Source organism: Monodelphis domestica, chromosome 1 (assembly GCF_027887165.1).
Source record: "Monodelphis domestica isolate mMonDom1 chromosome 1, mMonDom1.pri, whole genome shotgun sequence".
Lineage (NCBI taxonomy): Eukaryota > Metazoa > Chordata > Mammalia > Didelphimorphia > Didelphidae > Monodelphis > Monodelphis domestica.
In genome coordinates this window covers 202512080-202523047 of record NC_077227.1, presented here as the reverse complement: position 1 = coordinate 202523047, position 10968 = coordinate 202512080, and the positions used below count along the sequence as shown (strand labels likewise).

Sequence of the window (10968 nt, the reverse complement as noted above, 5' to 3'; positions counted from 1 at the left end):
TCTTTTTGCTGGGGGACCCTGCACAAGTCACTTAACCCTTTTTTGCCTAACCCTTGCTCTTCTGCCTTAGAATTGTTGCTAAAATAAGACATATATAAACGAGTGGAATTGCTCGTCAGCTCCAGGAACTGGGGAGGGAAAGAACATGAATCATGGAAAAATATTCTAAAAAAGATAAAATTTTAAAAAGGTTAAAAAATTGTTACAAAGACAGAAAGTAGGGGTTAAAAAACCCTACACCTCTGACTCTTTAGAAGGAGACTTGTTTGAGGTGCCTGAGCCCCATGCCAAATCCTGGAGACCAGCAATGGGTAAATCCAAGAACTAAGGAATGCTCTGCGGTCAGCTGTCATCACTGCAGTCACTCCAGAGACATGAGATGTGTAGATGTAGAGACAGCTCCATCCCAGCTGTTCATACGGGCTCTTTGTACCTTCCGAGCAGCCACAGTGTACACAGTGTACGTTGACCCTGACGTAGTGATGTCAATCTCATTTTCAAATACAAAGGACAGCAACCAACCAGCCATGGCATCATGCATCTATCTCAGAGTTGCTGAGGCAGGGCCAACGCTGGTCCCCTCTCTTCTCTCCTCCCCGGTTTCTTCTTCCAGCCACAAGGTGTCAGTGTGGCATTGCAGTCTTATTTCCTGATAGCCAGGCAGGTATAAATTGCTGGTAATTACTAGTATGAATTTTGAATAAAAAGGTCTGTTTTTAAGGCATGCTTCTTTTGTATAGGGCAGCTAGGAAGCATAGTGGATAAAGCATCTGGCCCGGAGTCAGGAAAAACTGAGTTCAAATCTGGCCTCAGCTACATCCTAGCTGTGTGACCCTGGGCAAGTCACTTAACCATATTTTGTCTTTATTTCCACATCTTAAAGTAAACTGGAGAAGGAAATGGCAAACCACTCCAATATTTTTGCCAAGAAAACCTCAAATGGGGTCATTAAGAATCAGACGTAACTGTGGAAATAGAAACACCGAGGAAAAGCAAATGCCTGACTACAGCAGTTGAGGGGACATGACAGAGGAGAGACTCTAAAGGAACACTCTAATGCAAATACTAACAACATGGCAATGGGTTCAAATCAAGAACACATGTGATACCCAGTGGAATCACGTGTCGGCTATGGGGGATGAGGGGGGGAAGAAAAGAAAATGATCTTTGTCTTTAATGAATAATGCTTGGAAATGATCAAATAAAATATTATTTAAAAAAAAGAATCAGACATAACTGATACATTCTTGAATGCAGCAAATTGCTAGTTTTCTGATCCTTTCCAACTTTTCCTCTGGTTTTATCGGGTTGTTTAACCTATTTGCAATGAAGGTTAAAAGGTTTCTTTTTGTTCAGTCCTTTTTAGTCACACCCAAATCTTTCTGACCCCATTTTGAAGTTTTCTTGGTAAAGATATTAGAGCAGTTTGCCATTTCCTTCTCCAGCTCATGTGACAGATGAGGAAACTGAGGCAAGTAGTGTGAAGTGATTTGCCCAAGGTCACATAGCTAGTAAGTAAGCGTCTGAGGCCAGATATGAACTTAAGAAGAGGAGCTTTCCTGACTCCAGACCTGGCATCTGAGTTTTCCTGCATTTACTTCTTTTGTATTTATTTATTCCCCCTTTATTTTTTCAGTCAGCATTTTGCTCCTGTGATTAGTTTTTCTTATATTACCTCAGTCTTAATCTGCTCCCAAGGTTCTCCTCTCATTTGGCTATTCTGTCACTTATTGGTTAAAATATTGATCTGGGGGAGACTCTGGCTTTGCTATTAGCAATGGTATTGGATAGAGATTTGATGGTATAGTCTGGGAACCTTTGCACTGTACTGTAGGAACTCTAGAAAGTATTTGTCCATAGGCATAAATTCGTACTCCCTAGTCATAGAGAGATCTTGAGACGGAAGAAGCTTTAGAAACCATGGAGTCCGATGTCTTTGTTAATCATTTAATGTTCAAGGTGACAGATGATGCAGAATTTGAACTCATATCTTCTGACTCCCAATCCAGAATTCATTCACTCACACTTTTCTCTCAGTTCTCTTCCACATTTCCCTTTGCACAGATAACTTGTACATCTTTCCTAGGTTCTGGAGCTCTCACCTCTTACTTGCCTGGCTTCTCTCCTCACTCATTCAAAACCCTGACATTTTATTAACTTAAGGGTCTTGGTGAGTTGAGTGACTCTACTTCAGGTGGGGCCTGATAATGGTGGAAAACTGGGGGATGTTGTCATAGCCCCATGGCTTGAATGTTTGTAGCTTCAGTCTCTGTGGATAAAGGAAAGTCTTTCCATATATACCCAAACTGTGTGGTTTCTGTGCCAAAGGGCTAACTGTGTTTGAGTCCTGGGCCCTGCCCCTTTAGATGCAGAATGGTATACATGGACCACAGGGCAAGCTGTAAAGACTTACTGACCTTGTGAGAGTTTTTCAGTTTGGGTGGGGGGCTATCCCGGAGCCTCTTCATAGCTTGCACTGGAGAGTCGCTGAAATATGGGGGCTCTCCATCCACCATCTCAATCACCATGATGCCCAGAGACCAGATATCCACCTATAGAAATAGAATGTATATCAGTGCTTCCCCTCCACTAGATCTCCCTATCCTTAGTGAGCCAGCTCATCAGTCAGCCATCTATGCCGACTAAGGGACTACTGTGTAGAGTTCTCAGCCTGACCCTCAGGAAAGAGAAGAACTGTCCCCAGAGGTCATATCTGCAGCTGCTGTGGACTAATTCAAGCAAGGGAAAGGTGAGAGCTCTTGACCCCTACTCCTCTTCTCCTTTAGATAAATTACTATGAGATGGCTAATACAGAAATGTGTTCTTCATGATTTCACACGCATAATTGATATCATGTTGCTTGCCTTCTGAATGGATAGGGGAAGGACTAGAAGGAAGGAAAGAATTAAGATGTCAAATGAATGTTAAAAATAAATACGGAACTTATTTTTAAATAAGAAAACAAAAAAGGAAGTTTAAAATAGGTCAATGGGGGAGAGAGAGAGAGAGATTGCCATGAAATAGCAGCCAAGTCCCAGAATGTCCAGTTGGAAATGATGAAGAGGGATGGGGAAAGATAATAAATGTAGAGCTAGAAAGAACCTTAGAGATCAATGAATCCAGTTTTTTTTTTTTTAAACTCCCACCTTCCGTCTTGGAATCAATACTGTGTATTGGTTCCAAGGCAGAAGAGTAGTAAGAGCTAGGCAATGGGGGTCAAGTGACTTGTCCAGGGTCACACAACTGGGAAGTATCTGCAGCCAGATTTGAACCTAGAACCTCCCGTGTCTAGGCCTGGCTCTCAATCCACTGAACTACCCAGCTGCCCCCTTGTTTTTTTTTTTAACAGATGAGGAAAATGAATCCTAGACAGGCTAAATTATTTGCCCAGGATCAGTTTGAAAGTAGTTTGAAAGTGTCTAGGGCAAGATTTGAACCTAAGTCTTCCTGACTCTAAGTCCAGAATCTTATTTGCTACACCTTGCTGCCTCAAGAGACCTAAGAGGGATTGGGTGGTAGCTATAAGAATATTAAAACTAGGAATATTGGGGGAATGAAGGGCATTCAATGGCAACAGCCAAGGTGGATGCATGAGAGAGAGGCCAAAATTATTCCATAGGAACCCTGGAAAGTATTTGTCCATATGCATAAATCCCTACTCCCTAGCCATAGAGAGATCTTGAGATGGAAGAGAACTTGGACATCATGGAGACCAACGCCTTTGTCAACAAGTGGACAAAATGTAGTGGAAGGTGTGGGAGGACTTTGAGGAGAGATGTTTCTAAGGTCCAGAGAGCAAGTCTCCATCAAAACTATACTCAATGAAGAAAGCAGTAGGTGAAGTTACCTCAGTTGTGTATGGAGACCTTGAGATCACCTCTGGAGCCATCCAGTAGGGCGTTCCAACCAGGGACTTCCTTTTGGGAACATCTTTGCTGATCTGAGCACAGAATCCAAAGTCGGAGAGTTTCACCTAGTGGAGGAGAGAAGACAAGACAGAGGGTGAGGGGCTGATTAGAAGATGGAAAGGCATCAAGAAAAGAGGAGGGAGCGCCATGCCAGACAGAGGGGAGTGGGAATGTGGAATGGCAGGCTGTGATGGAGAAAGCCAGAGAAGGGACCTACCCTTCCATCAAGGGTCAGGAGTATGGAGTCACTCTTGATGTCTCGGTGGATGACACCCTGAGAGTGCAGGTAAGCGAGGGCTTGCAGGACGGATTCACTCACAGTGGCAATCTGCTCCTCATTCAGCCTGCAGGTAGGGAAAAGAGCCTCAGTGGGACTAGCTTTGGGGAGGAGATAGCAGAAGTGAGGGCAGTCAGGTAGGGCAGAACCAGCCTCCTCCCACGGTTGGATCCCAAGGTCTCAGGGCAGAACAAAGTGAGCTCTTTCAAGCTGGCTCCTGACTCAGGTCGAGGTTTAGAGGCTAAAGATTGAAATTGACTTTTATGCTCTTCTCCTAGGATGTCCCTTTCTTTCAGTGGGTCTCAGTTTCACCAAGTGCCCAATGGGCAGCATCAGGCAGTTAGGGGACATCCCTAGAGGTAAGGGTGTGCATATGTGTGTGTTGTGCTCCCCTAGGAACCCAGGGTTAGTTAGGGTGCCTCTGGTTGGCCCCTACATGGACAGCAAAGTCAGACTTTTGGAAAGTCTAGGACGGTTTGGAGTTTCCACACGTACCTGACTTGGGACACGATGTCGGTGAGGGCGCCCCCCTGCAGAAACTCCATCAGGACCCACAGCTCTTCCCCCACCAGGTAGCTCTTGTATAACTCCACCACGTTGACGTGCTGGTAATCTCTCATGATCACCACCTGGGGAAGCAGGGGAGCCCCTGTGAGTGGGAGGGCCCCGGGCTCTCTCAGTGGGACATTTAGGGGAAGGGGCACCCCTGGTTTGCAGATCCCGCTCCTGATCGCACTCCCACCGTCTCCCCCCTTCCCGGGCACCTCGTTGAAGAGCAGTTCCCGGCGTTGCTGCTTCCTCAAGTCCATCATCTTGACGGCCACCTGGCGGCCCGAGTGCTTCTCCCGGGCCAGGCAGACGATGCCCGTGGAGCCTTCCCCGATTTTCACGTAGCTCTCCAGCAGCAGTCGGGGGTCGCCTTGGTCCACCACCATCCTGAGGGCTGCCTTGAACTGTTCATGGGTCACGATCCCCGGCTCCTCTCCCGCTGTGGCCAGGGCCTTGGCCGCGGCTGGGTCCTGGGGGAGGTGCAGGTTGCTGGCGCTGGTCTGCGGGTGCCGGGTCCGAGGGGAACCGGCAGGGGAGGGGCGGCCTGGGGGCGGGGCCACTGCCGGAGCTGTCCGGAGGGACTTCTGGGGGCTGCTGGTTTCGGAGACCATCCGGGTGTTGAAGTCCCCTCCGGAGGGGTCGGAGAACAAAGAACGTGCCTTGGCTGCCAGGTTCGGGTTCGGGGGAGAGTCTTTCTGCACCGATCGGAAGAGGGAATTGGGCTGGGGGAGAAGGAGGAAGAAGAAAGAGGAAGGAGATGTAACAGGTGCGCATTTGGCCGGCCGGGACTACGCAGAGGGACAGCGGGTGACAGGCGGATGGATTTGACCTCTGGAGGTTCCTGCCTGGCTCAGGGGCCCTTTGAGGTCCCGAGAAGAGAAAACGAGCGGAGAAACTTCTGCAAACACGGACTTCTCGATGAGCAGCCACCAAAGCACAGCTCTGACCTGGATTAAGGAGGGTGAACAGTCGACGTCCATGGCGGCACCTCCTACTACTCCAGAAAAGGCAGCAGGGGGCTCCCCATTGCTGGCGAACAGTAGCCAGACTCCGAGGAGATCACTGGGATAGAGCACCCCGCCTCTGTAAGGAATATAGCAAACCACTCCATTCTGTTTGCCAAGAAAACCCCAAATGGGGTCATGAAGAATTAGACATAACTGAATAGCAAAGGTATTGAAATTGGATGTGTGAGATTTGGCTTCAGGAAGAGCCAAATTCAAATCCTGAATTGTACATTTACTAGTTTTGTAATCCTGGGCAACTCACTTAATTCTCAGGACCTCTGTCTCTATGTAAAATAAGGAGGGTTGTACTTGGCAGCTCCAGAGTCTGGCTCTAAATCTAGAATCCTTGCTAAGAAAACCCCATGAACAGCTATGGAGGCACAAAGAGCCTGACATAACTGAACAACAAAAATCAGGTCCTGGAGGCCTAGCTCCAGGTACTCCTTCAGGGCTCAAACTGAAGGCTTCTACCTGGTCAACTACCCTCCCCCTTGGGCTTTAGGAGCCTGTTTCAAACTCCATCTCCTGACTTTGAACATTTTCTTTTTTCCCCTCAAAACACTTACCTTCCATCTTACAATCAATACTGTGTATTGGTTCAAAGACAGAAGAGCAGCAAGGACTGAGTAATGAGGGTGAAGTGACTTGTCCAGGGTCACACAGCTAGGAAATGTCTGAGGTCATATTTGAACCTAGGATTTCCCATCTCCAGGCCTAGCTCTCAATCAAATAAGCCACCTAGCTACCCCAACTTTGGATGTTCTTACTGATTGTCCCCAGTGCCTGGAATTCTCTGCCTCCTGGCTTCTCCAGCTTCCTCAAAGTTCAAGCTAAAATCCCATCTTCTACAGGAAACCTTTCCCATCCCCCTTAATTCTGATGCCTCCCCTCTGTTGATTATTTCCAATTCATTCTATACATAGGATAAATTTGTATTATCTCTCCCATTAAACTGTGACCTCCTTGACATCAGGTACTATCCTTTACCTTTCTTTGCAGCCCTCAGGGCTTAGCATAGTGCCTGACCATGGTAGGTGCTTAATAGATGCTGATTGACTGATCAACCTGGCCAGAAGATTCTTAGCTTGGGAGTGATGAGGTGGGAGCCCCAGCCTGTCAGATGATGCCTGTCTGGAAGCATCTGCTGACTCCCTTCAGAGGTGCTACAGGGTTTGATAGACAGTGGGGGGAGAAAGGATGCTGGCTGTGGGAGGGTTGTTCCTGGCTCCTACTAAAATTATCATTTCAGTGAAGGAGCCTGAAAAATCTCCTAGGGGAGAAAAATTTCCTGTATTATTCCAGGTAGGTTTGAGCAATGTAGCATAATGGAAAAAATACCAGTTAGATATGCAGATTTGCTACCCACTGGGCGACCATGAACCAGTCATTTCTTGTCACTAAGCCTAAGCCTCAGTTTTCCTCCTCTGAATGAAAGTGCCCAGAGTTGCTCCCCATCTCTAAATGTGCATGTACATACAGAATACAGAGGCATGTAGCTAGGATTGGAAGGGATCTCAGGCATCATCTAGTCCAACTCCAACATTTTAGAGAAGAGAAAGGCAAACAGACTCAATCTAAGTCTTCTGTGTACTGAATCCAGGATTCAAATCCAGCCCAATGAGGTCAAAGCCAGAGAGCCCTTTCCATTATACCACAGTGCTTCCCTGAACTTTACATCTAACTAGCTCAGGACCTGGGGGAGTCAGAAAACCCAAATTCTAGCCCTGCTTTAGCTACCTAAGTGCATAACTAGGGGCAAATTATTTTGCCCCTCCAGGACTCAGATTCCTTATCTGTTAATGGAGTGGCTAAATGAGGTGATCTCTATGGTTCCTTCCAGCTCAAACATTTCATAGTTCTAGAATCCTACTCAAAGCAGCCAAAGGAAAAACCAGCAAAAGGACAGTTCTCAACTTAGTGCCCAAGCCAGCCATGCTCCCTCCTTCACTTCTCTCCCATTCTATTCCTGATTCTATGGACATCACTTCCTCTATGGGCATCAGTCTTCACTCCCTGGAAAATGCCTCTAGCTGTAAAGTTATCTTCTCTGATGGGTGAATTCCTCCAGGAACATCCATTTTGAAGAAGTGCCAAATAGCCATGCTTCCCCTGACTCTCCCGACTCTCAGAATTCTTCCCATCTCCAACACCCCCCCCCCATTTTGCTTCTCTTTTAGGTATTGTCTTCACCTAGTAGAATGTAACCTCTTCTTGAGTAGGGAGCATATTTTGCCTTTTTTCTCTCTTCAGGATATGGTAATAAATGTGTTCTCTGTCTCTCTCTGTCTCTCTCTCTCTGTCTCTGTCTCTCTCCCTCCCCCCATCTCTCTTTTTCTCTCTGTCTCTGCCTATCTCTCTCCCCCCGACTCTCCCTCCCTCCCTCTCCCCACCCCATCTCTCTCTTTCTATCTCCTCCCCTTCATTCTCTCTCTCTCTCTACCTATCTACCTACTTATGTATATATAGCTCTGTGCATCTATTTCTATCTCTATTTATAGGTGTTCTATCTATAAACAGGTATGCTATTTATTTCTATGTTTCTCTATTTCCCTATCTACCTACATATTTATGCCTATTGTCTGTCTGTTTCTATTTATCTGATTATTTCTATTTGTCTCTCTCTAACTATCCATCCATCCATCTAATCTACCTACCTCTGTCTTTATTTCTGTCTCCATTTCTGTCTTTATCTACCTGCCTACATCTAAATCTGTCTCTATCTCTGTCTCTGTATCCCTACCTATTTACCTACATATATAGCTCTATCTCTGCCTTTCTCTGTCTATCTTTCTACCTATCTATATCTACCAATCTTCCTGCCTATCTCTCTCTCTATCCCTTTATATTTATACCTATCTACCTGCCTATATGTCTATATCTACAGATATGTGTCTCTATCTTTGTCCCTCTGTTTCTTTATCTCTATTTAACTATCTACCCTCATATCTATCTCTGTTTCTGCCTGCCTCTCTATATAACTACCTGTCTATTGTCTGTATCTGTCTTTCTCTGTCTCTGTTTGTCTTTCTGTCTCTCTGGATCTGTATCTTGGTCTGTCTGCCTCTCTGTAGCTATCTATCTACTCTGTCTCAGCTGGTGATGCAGATGGTCCTACCCCAGAGGTGGCTGCACAGGTGAGCACATACCTATCCCAGGATCCAAGAGGGGTTATGTTGACAATAGCAAATCATTATGCCTTGCTGAAACCTTTTCCCAGCTACTTTCATGAGGTCAAAGCCTAGGATGTCAAAAATTAACTGTTGTCAGATTAAGAAGATTCAGCTTAAAAGCTGCTGTGGCTTCCAGCCTTCAGTTATCAGTTTGTAAAGAGAATGTGAAAGAAAGGACTGTAGGATCATGGGGTCATAGATTTCAAGCTAGAAAGGGACCTCAGAGGCCATCTTGGGTCCAACCTCTGCATTCTACAGATGAGGATCATAGAATTAAAGATTTAAAGGCCTCATTTTACAGATCAAGAAAGAGACCTAGGGATGCTAAGTGACTTGACCAGGGTCATACAGATAAGTGCCTGAGCTAAAATTCAAAGCCAGGTCTTCCTGGGAAATACTTTATAGATGGTTTGATCTCATCAGTAAGGCCATCATCTAAACATCTCTTCCCAGCATTCTTGTGGCAGAGCCCCTTAACCAGGCTCATAAAAAAACCTTGTTTTCTTAGAAGCCATTCATTTATGCTATTTCCAGGTTGTTTCCAACATGTTTAATCCTGAGTCAAAAATTCTTCAAGGGCTGTCTCTGCTCCATGTTCCCTTTAGGGGAACTGTAATGTGAAGAAGGTCCAGGAGTGGGGAGACTCCCTTCCTTTCCCTACTATCAAAAGATGCTTCCCTGACATTCCTCTCTTTGGCCTTGCAGTTTGCTTGTAGGAGCCTTAGAAAACTCTCTAGGATCTAGTTGTGGGGCTGGAAGGCAACTTTGGGCCAGAAAGTGGTGCAGACACAATGAAAAAGAAGAGCCTAGCGCTCAGGAAGCGAGGCAGATAGGGGCTAGGACTGTGACTTCATTGGTACAGAGACTGGGCCAATCCACTTTCTATTTTTTTAAATCTTTACTTTCTCTCTTGGAATTAATACACAGATGATCAACTCCAAGGCAGAAGGCAAGGACCAGGCAATTGGGATTAAATGACTTGTCCACACAGCTAGGAAGGGTCTGAGGCCACATTTGAACCCAAGTCCTCTTGACTCTAAGTCTTGCACTCTATCCATTGTGTTGCCTAGTTGTCTCTGGACCAGTGTACTTTCTTGGCAACTCATGGTCTCAGAGAGTTACCTGGGACACTGAGAGTATCATTAACCACCCCCTGCTCACCCAGCCAATAGGTATCAGAAGAAGGTATTGTGCCATGCCAGCTATCTTATTCCTTATTAAGCATATGAAATGCCCATAGCTAGTCAATAAAACCTGTTCAACCAAGGAGTCATGGCAGTAGAGAGAATTTCACTTATTTCCAAAGGATTTGCCCTGAAACCATGGGTATTTCCTTGGAGGATATTTGGCATTTGGTGTGAGGTTTCTCAAGATGATGCTTAGAACAAAGAGGCCATGAAATGGAATTATAAAGATAGGAAGGACCAAAAGAAGTCATCTAGTTTAACCCTTGAATCTAGGAAGAAACCTGCTTTAATGAACCATCAAAACAAATGGATGAGGGCAGGTAGGTTGCTCAGTGGATACAGCCCAGGTTGGAAGGACCTGGGTTCAAATTTGACCTCAAATGCTTTCTAGCTGTGTGACCCTGGGCAAATCACTTAACCCCAATTGTCTACATTTTGCTGCTCTTCTGTCTTAGGACTGATACTAAGATAGAAGGTAAGAGTTGCTTTTATTTTTTTAAAGAAAATTCATTTCCATTTGTGATAAATAGAAATTCCTCTATAATTTTGAAAGTAAACTATGTAAAAAAATAAACTATTTTGGTTCTGATCCCTGATTTCTTTAGTGTAGGGAACTCCTGGTAAAGAAACTCCCTCTATCCCTTCAGATCACCAGCAACTGTTCAGGAATTTGGAATCTTTAAGACTTGCCCAGGACATTGACTTTCTGAGGGTTCCATGGCCAGCATGTGGCAGATTTTGTTTAACTGTTTCAATCATGTCCAATTCTTCATGACCTCATTTGGGGTATTCTTGGCAAAGATCCTGGAGTGGCTTGCTACTAACTCTAGACCTTCTCCAGCTTGTTTGACAGATGAGGAAACTGAGGCA

The 10968-nt window shown here is 45.4% G+C and overlaps 1 protein-coding gene across 5 annotated transcripts in view; it reads right to left on the bottom strand.

Annotated features, from left to right (window-relative positions):
* The window catches only part of PAK6 (p21 (RAC1) activated kinase 6), a 101193-nt gene that overhangs the window by 3346 nt on the left and 86879 nt on the right, over positions 1-10968 (bottom strand). For all 5 annotated transcript variants that reach the window (XM_056810259.1, XM_056810261.1, XM_056810260.1 and 2 more), the window contains 5 exons: positions 4950-5456; positions 4681-4814; positions 4126-4252; positions 3848-3973; positions 2418-2552 (listed from right to left, as the gene is read on the bottom strand). In XM_056810259.1, the coding sequence (XP_056666237.1) occupies positions 2418-2552; positions 3848-3973; positions 4126-4252; positions 4681-4814; positions 4950-5456 (1029 nt within the window). The remainder of the gene's footprint in view (positions 1-2417; positions 2553-3847; positions 3974-4125; positions 4253-4680; positions 4815-4949; positions 5457-10968) is intronic.